This window comes from Aquila chrysaetos, chromosome 17, assembly GCF_900496995.4.
Source record: "Aquila chrysaetos chrysaetos chromosome 17, bAquChr1.4, whole genome shotgun sequence".
Classification (NCBI taxonomy): Eukaryota; Metazoa; Chordata; class Aves; order Accipitriformes; family Accipitridae; genus Aquila; species Aquila chrysaetos.
In genome coordinates, this window is record NC_044020.1 from 13667705 (window position 1) to 13693090 (window position 25386).

Consider the following 25386-nt stretch of genomic DNA (forward strand, 5'->3'; position numbering starts at 1 on the left):
CTTTGCTGAAGAATTGATCTTTGTTGAAGGGAGCATTAAGTGTTTATAGGAGCACATCTCCTATACTGCCTCAGTCTTACAAGGTTTACTTTCTCCCAGTACAACTGCCAGGTGGCTTTGTCTCATATGCAGTCAGTTCACAGAATCATTTGAGTAGACAGGCACCTCTTATGATACGTCACATCATAATTTTTCCTATGCATTGTAGAAAGATTGAACTTCTTATTCTCAAAACTCTCCTTAATGTATGATCAGCCAGCATTAGCAGCTTGCTCCCTCGTGCAGGCAACAAGGCCCATTTCTGAAGACCCCTCAGTCTTGGAAACTTCCAGCAGCAGATGCAAATCCAAATGTTACAAATTGAGTCATTTGGTATTTCGTAATCAGTCTCTGCTGCAGTCCGTTATTTCTTATTGTCTTGTTGACTAAGGAGGAAAATTAATCCCTGTGCAGTTTGTAACATCCCGTTTAAGTATTTGTAGGCATTTGTTGTCTTCCCTTAATCTTTTTCTAATCTGAGCAGATTCAGTTCTTTCAACCTTCCCTAATGGGGCTTCTTTTTAATTATTTTTAATCAGTTTGTTACTGTCCTTCAGGGGAAGCTTTGCTTCTGAGTTAAATACAATTTGGACAGTGCCCTGTCTCTAGAAAGGCTTTCATCTTTGTGTGAAATGCACTTTCTACAGTTGGAGCCTGGTGACACTGCATGCAAAACTGCCTACTGCAGCCTCAGTTTTACATATCTGGTCTCTCCACGCCCCTGCATCTAAGCAATTGTATATATAAATGAAAACAGTGCAGAGCAAATACAAAATGCAACCATACGTTGTTGCATTGTGCTATTCACACTGGTGGGTAGTGGAGAACCTGGTCCTGAGATGTTCTGTGTACAGCTTGCCCTTTACAGCTTGAATTCTAGGATCGAGTAATTCTACTTGATCTGCTTGATGATTATTAATAATGAGCAGCCTTGAGCCTGCAGTCATTTTTGGAGTATTGGCTTTGTCCCATTTGGACAACACTTCAGAATACTTGGCTGAATCTCTGAAAATAACATGCTGTGCCTCCAGGGACAGTTTACCTCAAGGCTCTAACTGTAAACTAAAGAGTGTGGTATTATCATAGATGGGCTAAAGCCAGGTCTGGATGAGATCCAGGGTGCTAACCTGTCCCTGGAAGAGATGCCTGAACTGGTGCATAAGTTGACTCTCTCAAATTTAACTGAACAATCCTTGGTAGGCTTGCCCCGTCCCTAGGCAAGAAGACATTTTAGTAATCTAAAACAGTGCAGTAGAGCCACCACAATGTAGCAAGAGCCACAATGTAATGAGATTGAATCAGTGGAAACATTCAGAAGCATCACATCCCCAAGGACAGCATAGAGTAGCATATATAAATGCAGTGGGTTAAACAGGCTGTCCTGGAAGATCCTTCCATGTCTGAATCTGTGAGATCGTACTTCCAAGAGTCACTAAAAGAGCTTGAAACTGGAGCTTACAGTCACCCTTACAATTCCCATCATGAAATCAAAACGGAACAAACTGGACAACAGATATAATTTACTTTGCTGACAGCGTTGACAATCTTTTGAGCTTTTCTCATCCCCCCACAGCCTGTTGCAGCCAATGAGGAAGATGATGTGAGGAATACAGAGAAATTGCCACAAAGTGGAAGACATTAAACGCAGAGCTGCAACCCCCAATTTTCACCAGCTGTGTTTTTCCTTCTAACCCTTTATTCTTGCAGCACTTAAGCTTGAATTAGTAAGGCTTTCCACACAAGAGAATGATCTGATTCTAAGAATATATCTGTCTACATGTTTCCATGGTGTTTATTCCCCGTCTGCCCCCACCCCTCCAGGAAAATGCTGGGCTTTTATTGTTGTGGGGTTGAGGTTTTTTAATCATCTTTTCGGCAGGGATTTGCATGGATGTGGAAAATTTACAAAGAATAAGCACACAAGTATGAGCAACCCATCTCTGTGATTGCAGAGGTTATTTCATCTCCATCTGCTGTAATAGTGGTGGGTAAGGGGAGAGGGCCCATAGTTCAGAGCACTGAAGGGCCACAGCATTCATGCACTGAAAAAGCAGTGTCCACACTTAATTTGCATAAATGCTGACCTAAATCTGTTTTCCTTTTTCTCGTGAACAACTACACGTGCAACTGGCTTGGTTGCTTGTACTGCTGCCTTGAAAGTAACAGCAGTGACTTGCTCGTTGCCACCTGCCACAAAAACCTGCTGCTGAATGTTTGTTCAATGCAAAATAGGCACTTATTGTGTGAAATGAAGTTTTCATGAGCCCTTCAGACCTCAACTTTGGACCTCTCAGTCCTCTGCCTCTATATGGAAAGAAACTCTCCATTAAAAATAAGCTTCTTCGGGTTGGTTATGGGGAGGTGTTAATGGAGACCCTCTGCCCAGTGCTCCTGCGTGGGAAGGACCTCTTTAATAGCCCTGTATTTCTGTTGCCCTTTCTCTATTCTTTCTTCTTTTGTTCTTCTTTAGACTGTTTCCTAATTGCCGCTGTCTAATCACCACAGAGACCTTTCTTAACTTTAATCTTTTATCCCAGAGCTATAAAATTAAGAGCTAAGCTACTGGGACACTTATATATGACTTAGGATTTTGAGGGCCTCTGTGGGTGCACTGCTTGGGACCTACTCCCAGTTTTTCAAGAACTGATGATCATTGCTTGCTGAAACAATCATCTTCAGAGTTGTTCAGTTTGGACCCATATCCACTAGACAAATTCACAAAGAACAGACTTTGGTTCATTATCTAGACCCTGGGAAAGAAAAAGACAGGGGAATATGCCCAAGGTCAGAACACAAGTGGTGGCTCTAGGACTATTTATAAAACTCATGTTTAATTTGAGTTTAATTTGTTTCAACATCTTGTTTTCAAGACAAAGGGCAATACAACTAAACCCTCACCAATCTTACTGTGGATAATAAGTCTTTCCTGCCTGCAAAGAGAATTGGTCCACTGATATTGGCTTTATTCATTGATTTCAGTGGGATTTCTGCCTGAGCAGGGCTTGAGGGCTCAGTATGATGGGTGGTCACACCATCATAAGCATATAGTTTAGCTGCACCCATGACCTCCTCTAGAACTGTCCCCTTCTGACTCCAATCTTCTGCACTGCACCCAAATTGGAGGCCTAAAAACAATACTGGGCACATCTCCATGAAGATTCAAAGCGACCAGAAGTAGAAAATGAAGGGTTTAGGACTCAATCAGAGGAATATTTACCACAAAACTCAGACTCACAAGAAAAAGAGAAGGGGCAGTCTTGTCTGCCAATAATGCAGTTACACTTCATTCAGGCTCTTTGATAGTAGTTTCTCCAGTGAACCTCTAGTGCTTATACAATATCCGTGAGTGGCTAGTGTGTCTATCAGATGAAGGTTTATTAGCTGTGTGCTATGAGTTCTAGATATTGTACATTTTATTTGAGAATTTGGGGTGTGATTTCACAATTGAAAACTGGATTCATCATTTAAAATGTAGAATGGATTTCTAGGAATATCATAGATTGGGAACTGGCTACAAAGGAAACTGGGATATACTGATCAAGTGCAAAAAAAGACTTGACAGTGATGCCTCCACTTATTAAAGAAGGCAGTGATTATCTACAGCTTACAGTACTGTTTTTCATTATCTTTATTTTTAAGGACTTAATTGACTATGTAAATCAATGAACAGTATGTGCTTGTGTATTCCTGTGCATGCAGCAATCAGTGCTGTTCTGATATACTTGTGGTAGAATTTACTATCAGTCTGCACTGAGATAAATAGAAGCAGTTATAAAACAGCAATACAGTAAAGCAGGCAGAAAGTCCTTTCTGAATAATCAGCCATGCAAATGTAAATACAAAATAAGCAGAGACAGGAAGGGATAGCCCAGAATTCTAAGATGAAATGAAATCTTTAGATTTGGAAACCCACCATCCTAGGGGATATTTTTCATGCTTGAAATCAGCACTTTATTCTTTTGGAGTGAATATCCAAAGCTTTTAAAAGATGAAAAGGTTTTTAAATAACTGAGCAGCAGTAAGAGATGGAACTACTGCAGTAGCTCTAATGAAAGAACTATCAGCCCTGTGGCTAAATAGCCTTTGGGCTTTTGGATGACTTTTTCAAAGATCAACCTTTTTCTTTTAAAGGGAAAAAAGCTATGCACACTTACATGGGAACAAGCAACTCGTGTAAAGCTCTGACTTTTGCCTCTGGAGGCCTGAATTCAAATCCTGATTAAGTCACACAAGTCCAAATAATTTTTGGAGGTCACTACATGGCATTTCTGCAAATTGCAAATTCACCCAACAAGCTAACCCACTCATGTAATTGGTCATGTGAAAACTTTAATGGGTGCTGTTACCTGTATAAGGACCTGATTTGGCAGAACACTGCAGATAGATCAATGACATGAATCTCCTCTAAGTAGATCTACTGTTCAGGAATCAGGAAGAGTAGTGTAATAAGAAGGCAAAAGTAATGTCACTATTGATGTTAGCTGTTGAGTAGGGAAGAGGTAGGGAAAATAATCTGCCAGTCATCATCTATATCAACAAGCAGAATGGATCAAGAGCAAGGGCGTGGCCCACTGGACTCTAGGCTGTGTTTGTGGAAAGTCCTGAAGACCTGCTCAGTCTGGGCCTAGTGTCTTCAAGAGCTCTGCCTGGGTCAGTGTATGGCCTGTTCTTTCCCAGATGGTCTGTATGACACAGTCAGCCTTAATGCAGACAGAGAGTGACCTGAGCCACTGTTGGGGAAAAAAAAAAAAAAAAAAAAAAAAAAAAAAAAAAAAAACCAAACCGCCAAACCATCAAAAAACTTTTGAGGGAATAGTTTAGAGGGAATTATTTGTATCCTCAAAGTGCAACAGTTCCAGCACACTCTAGAATGTGAGTTGCTTTATCACTTGGCAGCAAATGGTGATGGCTTTAAACTGAAAGAGGGTAGATTTAAATTACATGTAAGGAAGAAGAGAGAGGTTGTGGATGCCCCATCCCTGGAAGTGTTCAAGACAGGTTGGATGGGACTTTGAACAACCTGGTCCAGTGGAAGGTGACCCTGCCCATGGCAGGGGGGTTGGAACTAGGTGGTCTTTAAGGTCCCTTCCAACCCAAACCATTCTATGATTCTACGATTCTAAATGTATTTCAATATTTCACTTTTGGGTAACATGGTCTATGCTAAACTGAAATGAAATACATTTAAGTATTTTTTTTCTCTTCTGTGTATTAATCCTGGAGAAAGAGAGTGAGGTGGCAAAGCAGGAGGCTTATTGGAGCTCAGAATTTGTCTTTGATGTAAGGAATTCTTGCTGTGTAACTAATGTTTTCAGTGGGGGTTCAGAATCCCTGTATGGCCAAACATGCTGCAGAGGTACGTAGCCCCCTCCAGTTTTCACAGAAAAACAGAGAAGTCCCACAAGAAAGCACAAAGAGTATAGGTAGGATAGGAGGTGCAACTTCCTGATTATTTCTGTTTTCCTTCCCCTGGTATAGTTGACTATAGGAATTCTGCAGTGGTACTTGCACTAACAAAATTTAATATGCTGAGATTTTGTCAGCAAAATTCACTTTTCAGATAGTTGATTTGCCATGGTAATCCATGTCCCTTTGAAACATTACTAGCGCTAATAAATGTTGCAACTTTGTGAAAACAAAACCCAGCAACACTGCTGTTTCCTTCAAGTCAAGGGAGAGCCTAACTTTTTTTCTATTTTGAAATGAAAAGTGTGAAGTCAAATGCCAGTGGCCTTTGCCATCAGTTGAAGTTATACAGGAAATGTGGGTGAAGGCTATTTAAAATTACAGATTTAATTAAGACAGTAGTAAACACACAAGTCAATATTGCACCCCTACCCTCCAGCAAGCACAAACTACTGTGCCGTAGAAGTATGGGATCAGTAAGCATTTTCAACAGAAAGAGCTTGCAGTAGAAAAACAGTTCAGCTCAATCCTTGTGTGCCACAGACATTTTGACCTGCTGGCATTTGAATTCAAGTTTTAATTCTCTTCCCGCTCTCAGACAGAGACCTTATATTTCCCATAATAGCTTAGTCTGTTAAAGAACATCTGACTGCAAAAAACAATGTGCACCCAAACCGAAACAGCTCAAATATGAACGTAGAACTTTACCAAAGAATGTAATAATGTTGTGGAGTCCAGTGATTATATACTGGGGGCTAAAAAACACAGTGGAAGGATTCAGTGTCAGCATACAGTATCAGTAATCTGGGGCTAGGTAGTTGAAATTTGGGGGGTTTTATATGTCTCAGACTTTATACAGTCTTTCCCAGCTGAGAAAGTGTGCATATCCTTGAAAAGGTGGGGCCAGTATTTACTAAGTGATGAAAACATGACTCAGTGCTGTTACAAAGAAATAAGCTTGGCAAATTCTACTGGTAGCAATGCACTTCCCGCATACTGTATGCAACAAAGAGTAAATACAGTTTGCTTCACATCTTTTATGTGTTCTTCATTGAAGGGAGTTCATATAACCAAAATGGCATTCCACTGCATATAATTTCAGAGAAGCTCAAACAGCTATTTTACATGTTTTCACTTTGCCATCAAGCAGCTGACATGGTTATAAGGTAGTGCTTCTAGACCTTCGCTCTAGCCTTGTTCTTGCACAAGTTGCAGCAGCCTGGTAGGGCTCTTCTGCAGGACTCCTGCCTTTACACAGTCTCCCCAAGAAGTTCAAGCCAGTCAAGGTGTATCTTTTGCAGGAGTGTGTGCTGTCATGACTCTGAGGTTGAGCCCAGCACTGCTTTCACTTGTCTTCTCCATAGTGCTATGTGGGAAGCTTGGTCCGTTCTGGAGACTTCACCCTCTTGTCAGGGAGATAAGGCACCATAGCAATGAGCTATAGGTATACCAAAAGTTTTTCTAAAATAAACCAGGAATTACCTGGATCAGAGCAGGTGTACTTGGGTGAGGACGTTTACAGCAGATTGAACATATTCTTTGTTAGCAGGGGTGAAGAAGCAACCTCTGCAGACTCCATCATCTCAGATCTGTCTGCCTCCTTCCCCTTCTCTCTTCTGGACTCATCTTCCATTGCTGCAGGTTCTTTGATTCTTTCTCAAGGGTTCTCTGTTGCAAATTAATCTCTTCCCTTGATGTTTCTGTTGTCCTCATCGAGGCAGTCCTTTCTCAGTTAATGGCTCCGTTTATCTCCTGCAGAGAGTTCTGTACAAATTGCCAATATTTTTAACTTAGAGTGGAATTTTAATTTGCTCCTTACATCACTACAGAGCATACAGAACAATTGGGGAACCAAGGTACACATAGGAATCTTATTATTCTTCCCACTGCCCACGTATGATGAATCTTGTCTATGTTATTTGCTTTTATCCTACAGTGACCGTGTAGCAGAATAAGCTGTCTGGAGCATTCTCTGCCTTGGTTCATGATCCCTGTGCACTTGTCTTCAGCTCTGTCTTGCCTTTCTCATGAAGACGCTCTGAAAAAAGGTTATAGGTGTCTATATGTACATATAGAATGCACATAGGGAATTTGTAAAATTCCATAATTGAGGTAATGCAGTAAGAAGAGCCTTAAAAATAAGTGCTTGGAGAGAACAACTGAGCTAAAGATTTGCCTTCTCCTTCAGTACTTCAAAATGAAAGAAATGTGATTGTCAAAACATAATTTTTAACAGGAACAACGGATCAAGTGCTGCTCCTTCCTTTGAGTGTCATTAGTTCAGACTGAAGCTGGGCTGAACTCTCCAGTCTTTCCTTTGCATCCATCTAATAGTGCCAGGTACAAAATGCGGAGTATTTCAGAACAATCATAAGGAGCAACTGTGGCTTGGAGTCCCTTTAAGACTATTAGGATGTTGATGCTTAGAAGGAAATTCTACCCAGAATACGAACAAGGCACCTGGAGTCCTTTGCTTATATTTTAAGCCATTCAAAAGCAATTTTATTCCATTGTTCCTAAGTCCATAAAAGTAAGTCTAGTTTATTTTAGCTTTTATATTTTTGCTTATTAGAAGGTTTGGAGTTTCGTATTTTTTTACCCCCACCTCTGTCCTTTTGCCTTTAGTCAGCTCTGAGACCTTAAATTCTAACTCCTTATCACCTGTCTTAGAAACTCAGGAAGGCTGAAAGAGTATTTCAGGTTGACAAGATAATGATAATACTTCTTATGATGCACTAGAATGTCTAGACTGAAATGCTTAAATCTTTTTGTCATTTTTTAGTCACTATGTACACTAAACTTCTAATTTTTCCCAGGGAATTTCAGAAAATGAGCTCCTTATCATATATTTCTCCCAGTCCTGTGCCCCATCACATTCAAACAAAGCACTTAAGCATATCAGTCCATTTCTTCTGGTAACAATAATATTGACCATAGACTTCAATGGAATTATTTGTATGCCTTAAATTATGTACGCACATGAGTACTGGATTAAAAACAAAGCAAGGAAAGACAACTAATTAGATTTTAAATATTGAAGGATCTGCAAGGTGGAATCTTCATCCTTAGGTTAATAATGCACTAAGTCTAAATCCAGCTTTAAGGATATATGATGGGTAATAGGAAAAATGATCCTTCTCTTGCTTCTTCTGTGAATGGTGAAGTCAGATGGATATGTGCTGTGTATAGACTTACTTGAGGTGTATGTGGAGACCAGCCAGGAATTTCTCAAGTAAAAATGTGGGTTTTTTCATTTCTGTATTAACATGACATGCACCAGCCTCACACCATTCAGGCTCCAAACAAATCAGCAGATCAGGATGTGCAGCATTTCAGAGCTAAAGAAGCAATCCCATCGTTTGCCCCACAGGTTGGAAAAAGTGCTTATGGAGCCTAACATACCTAGAAAGTAAATTTTAGTACTGTGTCCCTTTTTACTGTACCTTTAGTTCTGTGTAACCTCATTGAAATCTTTCTGGGGCTTCTTTTAAGCATTTATATTTTTGTAAAAAAGTTAGAAATAACAATGAGTAATTTCTTTGTTAAAAGCAATATTGTAAGCAGTGGGTCTTACAATAAGTTGCAAAATGCATAATTAATGTATTTATCACAAGTATTACATGAAAAAAACAGTATAACATAAGCAGTGTACTGTTTAGAGCTCAGAGAAAAATGCAGTGTGCAGGATTTGTTACCAGAGCTAACCAACAATACTAATTTTTTGCATATTTAGGGATTGGTTTATTTGTGTCACAGTCTCAATAGTCACAGTCCAGTTACCTACCTATGAGTTGTTTAAGTGCATGACGACTAAAGAGACAGTTCTCAGATGTCTTAGATCTCTAAGGAGAGGAAGTTGAGAGAAAGAAAGGAGTGAAACCTTCACATCACAAGTCCTCTGCCTGCTCTGACTACTAGCAAGAGCTTTCAAGGCAAGGACTGCAAGTACTGCAGAGCCAAGGTGTTCTTAAGCCCAAATCAGCTCTGCAGTTGAGAAGTTAACCAGAAGAGAATGGTTTCTTGAACAAATAGTTTCTTTTTTGTTTGCAAAGCAGCCTTAAAAATCATGCTATTGCCAGTTACAGTTGTTCGTTGGATGTTCTTAGGAACTGCCAGCAATATCCTTTTTCTCATTTGGGATGAATGTTTTGTTCTTCAGCTATTTCTGCTGATGTAATATATCTAGCATGAGGAAAGGTAGAAAAATGAATCTTTCAAAGTTTTGCTTCTTCATTGGACAAATTTATCCAGACACTTTCTGGGAAATTCACCCCACCTTAGTTACTTCTGAAGGGTTACATTGGTTTTATGAGACCTTTTTTGTTCCTTGGCTGTATGAATACAAAGCATTTTAGTTAGTCTGTAAGGTTTCAGAAACAAAGCAAAGCTTTAACTATCATGAAAGCATCACAAAGATATAATGGAAGCCAATGAAATAATGGAAGGGTAGGAGTACTTTCCTTTCCAGGCCACATAGCCCTTGCCTGAGATGTAGGATTTAATGACTGTCTATAATGTAGATTTTTTTTTTCTTTGGTATTGTCAACACAGCTGTAGCTGTGAAGGGTGAAGTTCCATCCTCTGTTTATTTTAATTGTTTTTGTACCTGAGTTCTGAGTAAAAAAATTAGGAGAAAACATTATTCCCTCACAGTACAAAACAGTGCATCATCCTATTAAAAAAAAGTTTCTAGTAATGTTTAAGCAGAGTTTAAAGTTGTAGTTCCATGAGCATATGTGTGAATGAAGTGCATTCACCCAAATATTCATGGGAAGAGAAGGAAAGAGGGAGAGAAAAAGGAAAATTTATGTTTTAATCCAAACATCTTTACTTCGTAATTTATCGATGATAAATATCTAAATCTCACATTAGTATATGCATGGCCCTTCATGAGCTTCATGAGCACCTGAGCTATGCCTGCAAGTAGGCTACCATTTGATCTTTGATCTAAGCTGAGGAAATCACTTCTATGCATCCTTAAAGTTATGAAGGTGCTTAACTACTTTTCCTGAAAAAGATGGTTTTCAAAATGAAGGCTTCAAGCAGGCAGATATATTCAGCACAAATTAAGTGTTACCTCTTCTTTCTGCTGTCTCCTGCTCCCAATATTCTCCAATTTTATATCATTACAAGAAAGACTTGGTTTCAACTAGAGATCTTGCTACTGGCCATAACCATTACATTTGGCTAGATCATTTCCTGAGGCAGTGAATTCTACAGATAGGCTGCATAAAATAGCATTTCTTCACAAAATTTCCAGATTTACTGCCCTTTAATTTTACTGAGTACTCTGCTCCTCTTGATTAATGTTACTCTGTGAAAGGTTATACACTTCATTATAGAATACTTGAATCACTTAACTTGTATTTAAAAAAAGCTATCATAACATTCCATAGTCATTAGAAATCAATTAGCAATTTATTCAAGAAACAGAAGCCTAGCCCTGGTGTCCTAGCTAAGTTACTTTCCATTAAGCTGCAGCTTTCCAATATTGTGCACTGAACAAGACAGACTTAATTTTTTTCCTCAGCTTGCTGCATTCCAGTGGCAGCTGCCCTTCTATGATGGATTAAACTTTTCCTGTAACTTTCAGTTATTTTTGAAAGACATTTCGCACAAAGTGTCAGGGTGTGGGTGTGTGAATTGTAAAGTCAGCAAAATTTAGTGAATTGTGTCTACCCCTCCCATTAAGTGACTCCACTATATGCTTGGTGATGCTCAACCATTATGTTAATAGATAATATGCCTCTAACATTATCTTTGAACTATGATGTCTGTGTAATGAATGAGGTACTTGCACAATGTGCCAGACTATTATCCCTGGGGAAAAAAAAAATCTTTAAACAAGTAAGGCATGCATATCTCCTGTGGCTTTACCAATATGCCTTCACCTATGTCTTCTGAAGAACCAGAAGACATAGGCACAAAGGTCTGTTTATAGAGATAAATAAACTTTTATTCCCTGGCCCCTACTGAAACTACAAACTGCAGAATTAAAAATCCTGGTGTTATTTCTAGGACATTATCTGTATCATTGAGAGAAAAGCCTTCAACTGGACATTGAAATGCTATAGTCATGATAGCAGTTAAGGATGCTTGGCAAAGGAAGAGGTCTTCCCCAGTACACAAGGTCCATCAGACCTCAAATAGGCTGAAATACCCTCTTTTTGTCATGACGCTCAGTGGTTTCTTTGACAGTACCCAGTAAGTCAAGGTAGTATCCCACTTTGCAGATTGGAAAGCTGAAGCGTAATGAGCCAAAATGATGTCCCCACAGTGCTAGAGAGGGTATGTAGCAAATCATGAGAAGGAATCTAAGATCCTTAATCCTGAGGTCTCTGAGAGATGATGCATTAATGTTCAGAAATGTACCAACTTTCTCACTGTTGAGAGTAGTGAGATGTGAGTGTTCAGATGTGAGCTGTGAAAGGTCAGGCAGTTTGACACAGAAAGCGGAATTATTTCTATAAATGACCATCTGCAAATTCCTACCAATGCTGTGCTTCCAGCTGACCTAACAATTGTCCCATGCATGCTTAAGTTGATATCAGGTTGCAATCACCTTGACTACTGTAGCTGGTATATTATAATTCAGACCTACGCTGGCTGATAGTCTTTGTTCAGAACTGTAAATTTGGAAGATGATCCACCTTTCTGTTGAGATTCATATGGTTAATAGTAAACACTCAGGGAGAAGTAGTGCACTCAGTGACCAGAGAGCTGAACTGTGTATCAGGAGTTGTACTGTCCATCCTAGAGAGGTAACCTATTGCAGACCTCATTTTCTATCCTCAGTAGTGTGCAAATGGTAACACTTCTTCTGATCTTGTTATGACCCTCTGCAGCTTCTCCATTTCAACACCATAATTAGGAAAAATCAGCTCTACCACCTAAGTTACGCTTGCTGTGAAAGCCTCCAGCTGCAGTCAACAGGACGTGTATGCATACACACGTGATTAATAGCTACATATTCACAGAATGATGATAAGTCTTCAGGAAGCAGTTTCACTCAAACACAGGTGCAAGGTTTTTAATATTATCTGTATGGGAGCATTGTTCAGTTAGGACAGTCCATCCTGGACTTTAGGATACTTCTGTTTGGTGGAAGCATTTCCAGATATTTGGAAGGATACAATCTTAGCCAAGAATTTAATGTTTCTTAAATGTTGATACATTGCTGTTACTGTTTTGAGTAAGTCTATTTCTTTTTTTTTCCCCCTAACTTCTGCCAAACAGCCTATATCTCTGCATTTCTCCTGCAGATGTTTTTCAAGAGCAAATAGTAAGCTCGCAGTGTACTCTTTCCTTATCAAAGGGGTTTTTAACATAATTTATTAAATACCTAATATTCTATCAACACATAACATACGTTCCTGTCACCTGTGGCTCAGTCCCACAATGCGTGGAATAATCTCGACTTCTACTAAAGAAGATGAGACCTGAGAGCACCAATCCTAGGAAGTCCAGCAACAGAGACACAGACTCAGCTGTCTGCCAGATACTGATGGTTTCTCTACACTTGGGAAGCTACCACTGTCTCTGCCTCTCAGCTTCTCTGTTACATACAGGACTGGGCAATAAGAAGGAGATGAAAAGCTAACCTCCTAAACATTCAGTCTGAGAAGTCCCAAATGCTCTGCTCTACCAGAATGCAGGTCTATTTTATGCCAATGCTAGCTGGTACAATCATTGCGCAACTCTGCAGGCATTGGGAATAGCCAGAGTACACTATACTCTAGTTATATACTTTACCAGGCCACAACGGAAGCTTCTTGCCATCTGGAAATTTCTTTGTGCTAGAGCGGTACAAAAGACAGCCAGACATGCACCTGAATCCTGTACCTGGCATTTGTTATTTAGGATTCACTTGTACCACAGCTTTGAGAAGTTCTACTTTCCGAGCTGACAAAAAAACCCTGTTGATAGATAAATACCATACAGCTGAGGCTTTTTTAATCACCATCTATCTTAATTAGAGGGAAGTCGAGTCATCACTGTGCCTGCACTGGTAAATTCTTATAGCAGTTTTTCAAAGTTATCCATAGTCATTTTTTGTGTGGATTGCTTTATATAGATAGTGGCATTCTTTGTAGAAGAGAGAGGATGTTAAGTTTCATTTCTTTACTGAATTCCAGCTTGGGCAGTTACATTTTGCCTGCCTGATTTCTCCACTGTGATTTCAGGTGAATATTTGCTTCCACCTTTATATACTATGATGTTTTGTTCTCTTTAAAGCACTGATGTATTTTACACCAGAGGTGTCTACTTTTTGGTCATGTGGGATGAAATGTGGCTTGCAAACATAAAGAGTAATTAGTATTATTTATAAACTAACTGAGCAATTCTACAAAAGTATTAAAAGGGAAGCTGGTTAATATGCTTAGGGAATGTTAGATGTTCAGGTACTCTCTTCTGACCACCAAATGTATTAGTCCTATGAGGAAGGAGCTGATGAACTGTTTTCACAGAGACAGATTTTGAGCTTATTTTTTAATGAGTCTACTTCAGTCGCAGCTGAAGGAGACCTGTGGTAGTGTTCTGGATCGGCCTATTGACTGTGGACTATTGCCAGACAAGGACTTTAGTGACTGTACTTTGAAAGAAAAATGGATAATGGACTTCCATCCACAAAGAACTGATTTTAATAGTGTTACTCTCCTGCCTTGTCTTACTGAAGGTCTGAAATTCCTTTCCTGAGTTGTTATGAATCTTGAGTCAGATTGCCTCCCCTGAAGTGTGTCTCAGTGCCCATGTATGGAAGAATATTTCTTCTGTGATCATAACAAATGCTTAGGTTGCAAAGAAGAGAGTGTTTTCCTGGAAGGAGAGGACAACATACAATAAAATTTTCAAAAGCATGAAAAACAAAGGAACCTAGGCTGTTTTATGCCTTTAGGTACTTTCAAGTCTGCGATTTACATTCATAAATCATTTTAGTGCTCCTGAAAATGTTAACCACCATCTGTTTCTTTAATGATGCTATGTCTGGCTCAGGAGATAAGTGTTTATGAAAAGTAAAGACGAAGGGACTCTGATATTTTTGATACCATCATGAAAGTGAGATTCTGTTAAGGTATCCAGCAACTTTCCAAAATTTTGAACTTTGAAGGCGACTTCAAGATAAAATAGTGTTTATGTACCAGATGCTTTTAGAATATATACAATATCTTATGATGTTCTAGAGTTGCTCTACACATAATTACAGGTTCTGGTGATAAAACAATAGTCTGCCTGCTTCATTTCCAGATGCTTGTAGTAGTGTGAAAGCTAGACCTCTATGCTCATGTCATTCAGTTACAGTCTCAAATTCTCTGAGTATTCAGTTGTGTAAGAATCACATTTTGAAGAGATTCATCCTTCAAGGAGAGAAAGGAATTTTGTGAGAAAGCTTTAGAAAACACTTGACCAGGTCAGAACGTGGTGGGCCTTGGAAGGACCTTCCTCAAAAACAGCTACTGCCCTCATTGTGGTATACTGTGAAGATTACCAGAGCATTGCCAGGGAAAGATCAGTATTTGCTCACAGTTACCACATGCTTCTCTCTGAGGTACGTGTACCTGTGCTACACATGGGAAGTTAACGTGAATCTGACAACACACTGTGGTAATGCTTAGCAAAAACTAGCGATATTTTCACTGGCAGCAAAGAATCATATGTATGTGCAGTGGTTAGAAATTTAGAAGTCATCGGATGGACCCTTGTGGTGCTCTAACTCCAGAAAGTGACAGTCCACAGCTTTGACCATCCAAAGAAGTGCCAATATGGCACATGGTTGTATCTTAGCCTATATTAACCACTGCCTGTAAGGAAACAGCTAGAATAAAAAAGCAAAGGAGCAGTCACATCAGAAAGAACATACAGAAACACTTGCTATGATTATGTGTAAACCAACCACAGGCTCTGTTTACAAACCTTTCCATCTGTTCCTTTGCCTAATCATTTCTGCTTTCCCTCTCTGTCTTCTAACTTTCCTTCGTCTTTCCAGATGCAGGACGCTATGGGCTATGAGTTACCATGGGTGTATTTTGTCAGTCTGGTCATCTTTGGATCCTTTTTCGTTCTAAATCTGGTTCTTGGTGTGTTGAGCGGGTAAGCTGACAGTTTTGGTGTCCTTTTTCCAATGCTACAGGGCAAGACTCCATAATAAGGGTTCTTCCCTGTCACCAGGACTCTTTCAGAGGATTAAAAATCTGAATCCAAGGAAACTTCACGTCAGCTCTCAAATATTTTGACAAAATGTTCAAACATTTCAAGTAACAGTACAGGTAACAAAAGAGGTGTTATTCTCTGACAAAGAAATTCAACCTCAGGGCATTCAAAATCTCTAATGTCAACCTGTCATAAATTTCCAGAAAACTGGCTATTGAAAATCTTACTGCTGGTGACTTGGGATCTCTTTGGCTGGAGCCTTGCAGTGCTCAGAATCTGAGCTTGTCTCACTAATTATCATTCCACTCTTCCAGGTCAATGATGCCATAGGAAGGGACTGGCCCTGGATCTATTTTGTTACACTAATCATCATAGGGTCATTTTTTGTACTTAACTTGGTTCTCGGTGTACTTAGCGGGTAAGCAGTACCAGGAAAATGTTTTATTATTGTTTATTTTTAAAAATTTGTATTTCTATTCCTACTCTCTTGTTACCAAAACAACGGGCAGTGGTGGGTTGATCTCAAGAACCTTAATAGAAGGCCTAGGCTATTGCTGTGCCAATAGCAAAATATGGCATTCCTAATGGCATGGAAGGAGTCTTTTGACTAAACCAAAGGAATACAAGACAACTCTTTCCCTATTACATGTTCCTCTACCTAAAACCTCTACCTGTACTCTGTGGGAAGAGGACAATGCTATGCTCCCCTGTGGGCGAAGCATACCATTCACCATAGAAGAAGGGGATTATAGTTAAATTTCTGGAAGAGTCAGTGGGACTGAAGGAGGAATGAGAGCATGAGACAAATCCCTTCACATTTGTGGGATGAGATTCCTGCCAAATTTTGTCTTCTCACATGAGAAATTTTCACATTGCTTAGTATCTCTAAAGCACAGCCTAATGGAAGACTATTTTGCCTGGAGAGTGTCTTGGGCACATTTATTCTTCAATAAGCATATCTTCTCTATTGTGCAGATTACAAGCCTAGCATGATGCAGGGAGAAAAGATCATTTCCTTCTGACCTTTTCTAAGGATGAACAGAGAAGTGGGAGAATTCTTTTTAGTGTTTAAGCATTCCTAAGACATCTAGCTATATTTCAGTTCTGCAGTATAACCCTCACTGCAAAGCATCATTTTAGTAGCTTTGATTAAAAACAATTGATATTGTCCCCAGGAGTTAAAAAATTTACTGCCCCTGGGGAGCCACATAATTAGAGGAATCAAGACAGCAAACATTCCTCACAAGATTTTTAAAAAAAGATCTCCTAGAATTAGGCTTCTAATTCTGTATTTGGGCATGACTGGGTGCCTACAGCCATTCTATGTACATGGATAAATATGGTACGAGGACTTTTATGCATCCTCTTTTTCTTTGTTTCTAACATCCTGCCTCCTTTAATGAGTTCTAAATGAATTTGGTCAGAGCCTGTACCTGTTGCCTGAGTGGGCAGCTCTGAAGTCCCCTGTCTTTTGATCATAAGAGAGAGAAAATGATCTCTGAGCAGGAGAGAGAGGACTTGATGCCTCACAGAAATTATGTCCTTGGTACTTGGGCCAACAACATAGGAAGGGAGTAGTAGGACCAGAGAAGAAGATCCATCATTGGCCATCCTGCAAAGAGACAGGTAATAGCAGATCTACAGGAGGTATTACTACTATCTTCATTACTCCATTGAAGGGGACATGCTGCTAAGACAGCTGCTGCAAGGAGAAGGGTTTCCAAGCAGTAATGGGAGCGGGAAAAAATCCCCGGTAATGAAGTGTCAGGCAATAGTCTATGTTTGGATATCTGGAGAGTGATACTCTGGGTACAATTTTAAAATGTAAGCTCCTTGTTTCTCCAGGTGGATACTCTAGTCAGCAGGTAAGAATGTCAGCAGTAGTGGAGGATGATGAGCAGCTGACAGAGAGAAAGTGATCTGTTGTATCAGAGGCGCACTCAAGGATGATATAGGACAGTGGTTAAAGATTATATAGTATCTGATTGGATAAACAGTGCCTGTGAGCCCAGCCCTGAGGAGTGCATACCCTTGAAGCACTGCTGATTCACTTTACCTACACTTGGATTTGTGCCTGTACATAATTAAAAATTGAATTTTCTCTCTCCTTCATTTTTCAACTCAAGAAAGTGTTTTGAGGCCTAGATCTTCCATCTCCTGACATACTGCAGCTAGCCCACCACAGTTAGTGGTAAGAAATGGAAACAGTCTGTAGAGAGAACTGAAATCAAAGATGAAGTTCACCTTGTTTAAGCTGTGAGTCACTCTTTCTGGCTGTGTTCACAGTGTTATGACAGCTGCGCTGTTTCTGCAAAATTTTTCCCAACTGGAGAAAAGTAAAAAGAAACTCAAGAATTTGCATCCATGAAAAAACACAGAAATTATGGGAGAAGTGTTCCAAATTTGGGGGGGCTAAATAAGCAGGTCTTAAACAATTAACTTTCTAAAGCAGTTCTAAATTCTGCTGAGTTGCAAAGTGTCTTCACTTTGCAGATTCAGCTTTTTTTTTTTTTTTTAGACACTTGCTATTGCTATTAGTCTGATCTATGTAGATGCTCCACCTGTCCGTTCTATGTAGATACAAAGCAGCATTCCTGGGCATCTTTGTATATCCGTTCTGGGCACCTTTCTTCCCATTTATCTATTTAAGAAACTTCACCAAGCATGTCGTGCAGGTAGACTTTGTCAATGACAGATTAGCTTAGGTTTTTTTAATCACTTCTGAATATTTAAGTGTAATTAATCGTACTCACAAAGACACCTTGATTGCACTTGCAAAATCAAATGCTGAGTTCTACTCTGCCTAAAGAGCTCATTTGTAATTTGTTTCTCCTCAGGTATGTCATCCATTCATGGTCCTTCTGCGAATTTACTAGTCACATGCTAAGCTAAATAGTATGACAGAGTGTTCATGTGTAGAGCTATAATCCTCTTCCTGTCTTGACTGAGCACAATATAAAATTCATGTATTCCAAAGGAAATATCTAATCAGCAGATCACACAGTAGACCTCCTCAAGCCTAAGCAAAAGGATTCCACATCATTGCTGTGAGCAGTGAAGCCCCTCTTAAAAGGTCTCTTGAGAACAGAGATGTTCACGTCTGTGTTATCTGTTGCAGTCAGTTAGTGAGGAAAAAAATGGTCATGTTGGTTCAACTTTCAGACCTGCACGCCTAAGCACATAGATTCACATTTCTTTGATATTTTACCTAGCAGTGATCCAAATCACAGAACACAGACCAAACAAGAAGCTGCCTAGGGCAAACGGAGGGCAGGAGAACAGCCATTTCTTCTGCTTTGAGAGGATCCTGGAAAGCCTAGTTGGCTGCTTTTGATGCTCTTACTGCCAAAGAACAGGTCAGAGTGAATGGGAGGCTGGCTGTGGTTGTATCTCCTCCTGGAGCAGTTTTTGTGACCTTTCAGGACTTTTTCCTAGTCTTCTGTCCCCTCTTCCAACCCTTCCCATTCCTTCGTGTACTTCTCAGGGTTTGAAGCCTTGTGCTGCACTTTTAGTAGTAAGCAAGAGTTTTGAACTGCTGGAATTCTTCTGTTTTGCTCACTTCCCATCACTCCTCTAAATGTGAGAAATCATATTGAGATCTGATATAGAAAAGAATTACCTATATTCCATCATCAGCATGGGCAAGAGAAATTTTCTTCTGGAACAGCACAGGATACAGAGCTGGGTGTTTATATTTATGATCTTGACCCACTCTAACCTCACACAGAGAAAACATTTCTCCAGAATACTCTGCTTTTTGGTATTCCCATTGGCAGTTGTATCTTATAATTGTCTAGGAGAAGTAAAGGAAAGTGAAGCAAACTGAATTTTGGTAAAAACAACCAGATTCACTGACTCTTAAACTGATGTTCTCTTGTTCACTGAAAAGAGACAGATTGCTTGGTGGTTCTGCAAGCCTTTGTCGACCTTATCCTGACATGATAGTGCAATCTTTTTTGAGAAGGCCACCTCCAAACTCAAGATGGCACTTCCATCAGAAAGTTTATTTGGTCCTTAACCTCCCTGCTGAAACTGCAAACAATGACCATTTATTGCCAGCTGTGATGGTGGCAGAGGTAATGTGCACACCTGCTTGTGATAGGAACTGGTCTAAGGTCACCAACTCATTTCACGTGGGATGGTAAATGACCATTGATAGTAATTCTTGATCGTGAACTGCATTAGCAATTTCCTGAGCCACCTGTTCTCAATGATTTAATGTTAGTAGAAATCAAGATAATTTAAATAAGTTGTCTTCTTTAGAGAGTCATCTGAGATGTGGAGTATCATACATTGTACAAAGGAAAGCGACATGCAATTGCAGATCATTTAGACTAGGCAATCACAGTATTTTCAGTTGTGCCATTAAAAAGCTAGGTAACAAATTCACTCCTATGCAGACAGTCAGTCTAAAGATATCATGTTAAAATCTCACGTTGGTTTAGTCAGCTCTGCCCCCAGCCCGAGTCCTATTTGAGAGAGACAGTAAGTAGGGACTGACAAGACCCAAGTAGGCATTCAGCTTACATGCATCTACCATAAATGATCCACTTCAGTACACAGTAGGAATTTCACTTTCTGTAAGCTGGGCTGTTTCATGATGTTTTCCACTTTGGTTTCTAAAACAGCCCCTTGCAAGTTATACCCATGCACATATAAATAGTTCTTTCTTGGAGTTGAGGGCTCGGTCCCTTTCAAAATTGGACCCATTTGTTCTGGATTCTAAAATACCAGCTTAGGAACCAACAATTGAAATATTGGGATTTGATTTATCAAACAGGTTCAATAATACATAGCTTCAGTATTTTTTTTTTAAGAGTTAATTAATTTGGGCAAGGCACTATGTCAGACCAAAGGAAAGATGTTATTGAAGCAGGAAATATAACTGCTATTGATTGAATTTTTCTAAAATTCTTTGTATAGTTTTTATTGTTGTTGTTGGGGGTTTGTTTGTTTGTTAATTTTTACATTTTAAATAGCAAAATATTGCTCCCAGCATGAGAAAATTTGATTTTTCATTCTTGCTGTGCTTGCAATAGCTGTTTCTGCCTTGTGGCTAAGTTTGGTCCTAGGGTTGACTGTGATCTACCTTCAGGCCTGAGAAGTCACTGATTCTCTTCCTCATTTCCACCTTCATTATCACACTCCCATGGGATGGGCTGAACCCTCAGCAATGTAACAGGGGTGAAGATCACACAGGCATACTTTGTCACATACCTTGGCCTGAAATTAAAGCATCATCCTACTTTCATTCTGCTGCAGTGCTGGTTTCATGCACAGCTCATAATATTGAAAGCCTGATCCAAAGCCTGTGAAGTCAATGGAAATCTTTCAGTGGGTTTTCGACCAGACAGGAGGGAAGTATTTCACCATCACTTAGAAACTCACCTCCATCTCAGTTGCTTGAGGACACTTCACATGGTACTCATTAATATCTTGGGTAGGATTTTCATAATCCTAATATTATCCCACCAAAGTTAGTGGTAGGTTTCCTATTTGTTTTTGCAGGAGCAAAGCTAAGACAAATATTAGGTGGAGGGTTTTTTTAAAATCCACTCATTGCTAGCAGTCATCAGCAAGCGTAATGGATAATGCATTGGAGAAAATTACCTCTCATTTCTAGAAACAATGGGCCATGTTATCTGCTGTGTGTGCCTTAGGTAATGGTCTGCTTCAGCAGATACAAGACTTAATGCTTAAGTACTCTTGCTCTAGCACTTTTCACAATCGTTAAGCTTACTTTTTAAAATACAAGCATTAAAATCTGGTTTAGAACCACAGGACAGAGTTTAAATAGAGGTAGGTCAGCATTTCTAGAAACAAAATAATGCCTTATAGGTGTCTCTGAAAGATAGGAAGAAAGAGCACCACAGCCAAAAAGAAGGCAAAACAAGTACCCAAGTTCATAACTAAGCAACATGAAATTCTTGTTCCTATGCCCTCTGTTTTAAGCCTATATTCTCAATAGAAGTCTTTCATAAAACTATCAAATGTCTACCCTAGCGCACTTTCTGACAGAATCTATTAGTTTTGTCTACCCATAATTTATCATAGTTGTTGACCCAACTTGAGATTTGAAAAATATGTTTCATGTCAGATAACAGCCCTAAATACTGAAAGTCTGCAGTAAAACATTGAGGTCTGGGTTTTTAAATATATTGTCCAGTACTGTGGGTGAAATTGCCGATAATTAAATGTGTACAGAATTGTGAGTACCATTAATTACACTTACAATTAGCCCAATTTAGTTGTGATTACGCATATAATCTTAAAGACAGATTGAAACCTGGCTAAAAATTAGAGCCACCATCTCACTCTCCAGATATCAGATTATTGTCAAACAGTTCATCATTGAATTAAATTAACCATTACTCATATAGATATTTATGGATAACTGCTGGAGAATATCAAGTGATAAAGTGTATTAGAAAGTATATGGTATTGTACATAAATGTTATATATGCATTTTATTTGAATTGTCAATCAAATGTTGAGAATGAAAGGAGTAAAAAAAGGTATTAATCTTTTCCTAAGCGTTGGTAAAAATGTGGACGCTCCAGCTGTTTTACATGTGTATCTAGCAAGGAATCTCCATTCATGTGTCTGTCTTGAAAGGATAGAGTAAGCTGGGTGTGCTACACAGGATGTGGAGACTTTCTAGTGGAAATCAGTCTAACCCATTGTTTTTCAATCTCTTCCTTCCCTCCGCCCATGTCCTGTCCCTCCCTCCCTCTTGCTAGGGAGTTTTCCAAAGAAAGAGAGAAGGCTAAGGCTCGGGGTGATTTCCAGAAGTTACGGGAAAAACAACAGCTAGAGGAGGATTTGAAGGGATACTTAGACTGGATAACTCAAGCAGAAGATATTGACCCAGAAAATGAAGATGAAGGCATGGATGAGGAGAAGCCTCGAAACAGTAAGCAATTTTCTTCTTCTCTCTCTCTCTCTCTCTCTCTCTCTCTCTCTCTCTCTAGCAAGAGAGCCTGTGCCCACCTGCTGTAGTGCTGAGATGGCTTATAAGGAAGAATGAGTTCTTCCTGAGACTCTCACTGTGCTTATACATGATTCCAGCTTAATGCCTGTAGGAAACAGTGGGAGGGAGAAATATGTGTACAATAATTGATACTGTTCTGCAGATCCTCAGTTCCTTGTCTGTGATGCTGACATAAGATCCTGATAATAAACAGAAAAAAGATCAATACTTGTTGTTAAAGCCCACTACTGAGATAAGTTTTAAAATATACATCTGTCTCCATTTATTTAATTGCAGTTCAGTGTTGCAGGCTGTTTACACATGGTTAATTACTTTGAAAGCAAAGGTTTTTAGGCAAAGCAGTGCTACACTATGGGAGAAGGGACATATCGACCCTGTTGTACATTAAGTGGGCCATCTGTAACTCCACTGAAATCAGTGGAATTGTGTTTGCTTTTGCCAAACTGACATTAAGGTCTCAGACATTTCTTGTAAGGGAACTACCTCTTATTCTTCTGTTCTGGAGTTGAGAAGATGTTTGTGCAAAGTGAGGATTCACCAACTATCTCTTCTTATTAGAAATCCTGAAGAAGAAAGGGCTTGAAGAAAGCAGCAATTCACTATATTTCATTACCTTCATTGAATCTTCTACTTCCACTTCCTCTTTTACCAATACAGGCTGTGTAACACTTCAGAAACACCTGGCAGTTATCATTGCATGTTGTGCACTTGGGAAATGTCAGAATTGGAACCTTTAGACAGTTACACAGTCAATGGACAATGGCTCTACTCTTAGCTTTCATTACAGAAATGTGCATTTTCCTAGTTTGATTTTGGAAGAGAAGACGTGAAACATTTCCGTAGAGATGACCCTTCCCACCAAACAAGCAAAATCCATGGGATGATCCAATCAGAAAAATATATTCTAGTATTAGGAAGATTAGACATGGGAAAGTTGTGTCTACAGAGTAAAGCAAGATTTGTATCTGCTCATGATCTTTTGGGGAGTAAGCACGACTCCCTGTTGCTGCCAGAACATTTAAGTTCTTATAGAAAAAAAATGTGGGGTCATTAATATCAGGTTACACCCATGATACTTAGGTATCTGGACTTGAAGAAGTCACTGGGGTGACTTGCTCAGACTTTCCCCAAATCAGGTTACTTTGATTTTTATCCTGGTGTCTTCATAGGGCATATAGCTTACTTTCACAGTTTAACCTCAGTAATCACTAAGAAATGAATTTATTATTCATGGCCAAAATTTGCTGTTCTGTGGCATACAATATATGGAAGGTGATGTCTGGTGATCTAAATTAATATATTTGTAGACAGGATTCTCTATTTAAAAAAAAAACAACCACTACTGCATGGGCTCTGGTTGTTAAACTTAGATGATACCTGAGTGGGGAGGCCAAGGACTGGGTTGCACACAACTCCACTGAAGTCACCGGGAGACTTTCCCTTGATTTCAGTGGGAATTGGGTCATGTTTATCATGTTTCGTCTTAGGGACATGCCTGCTAAAGAAAAGTGTAGCCATAGTGGTGAGGTAGTGTGATGAGAACTTGCCTTGGTTACCAGCGGATCTGAAGTTTTTCCTTTTTAATTAACACAAAAATAATGCTGCTTTGGTAAAAGGGTTGTAGAATATGTCAGATGCAGATTCATTACATGTGCTGTGGGGTGGGGTCAATCCACATTTGAGCTAAGAAGCTCCTTTTATGGGTGGTGATGTTAGAGAGCTGAAAGATAACATATCTTCAGCTTGCTTTCAGTTCTTCCTGTTCAGTTTAATAAAGTGAGTTTTGTAAGACATGGTTTATAAAATTAGTCCTCTTGCATTCTGACAAGTTGTCCAGGGTCTCTCGCAGCTGGCTGTTAATGATGGAGTTACATACTATTAGCAAAGTAACTGGTTACCTATTTCTTTTCCAAGCTATTAATGAATACAGTTTCTTCAATGCCCTTGGTTCCAAGTGTCTAAGGGCAGTGGTTGCTGACTAGTCCCTAGTACACAGCATATCATTCTCTGTGACATTGTGGCTTTGGGTCTCGTTATCTGTTTTTGTTACATGACAGACCAGGCTTGGGAACAAGTGTCTGCAGTGCCTAGTGCTAAACAGTATAATTACACCTCTGTTGAGACGAATTGCTCAGGATATGAAGGAAGGCTGTGGACTGATTTTGGCCACGTACTGGGGACAACGGTCATGCTAACAGAAGTCCCTGCACAAGAGAATACCAGAGACCAAGCAAACAAGTCACTCCATGAGGTTTATTACATACGTGCCCCATCTAGAGCAGGATGTTGATAGCAGTATTCTTCTTAGCACCTATGGTCTGCATCTGTGAATGCCAAATTAACCCTTCTTCTAGCTTTCGTGTACTATCCAGTGCTGCACCTTGGCCTTCCCGCCACAGGCTTCTCGGACTCTGGAAGGAAAGGGTCTCTGTGCTGCCATCCTCTGGTGAGGAAGCAAATAGCCTCTGGGCACAGACGGTAAAGAGCAACACTCCACCCCCTCGCCGAAGCCCATAAGAATACCTGGATGAATGCCCCCGCCCAGCAGAGACGTGGAGCTTACACTCTGGCCTTTTGTATTTCATAAATCGCATTCATTTTTATTTTGCAGTAGGCTGTTGTATTTACTTTTGCACAATTGCAGGTACCATATTGTTTAAGCTCTATTGTATTTCTTGGTATTTCTGAATTTCGATCTTTATTCACATGACAAATGACAACGTGTTTTGAAAGCCAAATAGCTTGCAGACATCCTCTACTAAGATGTCGTACTCGCTTCATTCGCTTAGCTCGGGAAGAAA

General features: G+C 39.6%; 1 protein-coding gene across 30 annotated transcripts in view; it reads left to right on the plus strand.

Annotated features, from left to right (window-relative positions):
- Positions 1 to 25386, plus strand: part of CACNA1C (calcium voltage-gated channel subunit alpha1 C) — a 448320-nt gene that overhangs the window by 276892 nt on the left and 146042 nt on the right. For 17 of the 30 annotated variants that reach the window (XM_030040267.2, XM_030040270.2, XM_030040271.2 and 14 more), the window contains exons 8-9: positions 15431 to 15534; positions 22335 to 22507. In XM_030040267.2, the coding sequence (XP_029896127.1) occupies positions 15431 to 15534; positions 22335 to 22507 (277 nt within the window). Of the gene's footprint in view, positions 1 to 15430; positions 15535 to 15908; positions 16013 to 22334; positions 22508 to 25386 lie in introns of all 30 variants that reach the window. The other 13 variants (XM_030040283.2, XM_030040287.2, XM_030040285.2 and 10 more) reach the window with 1 other exon arrangement.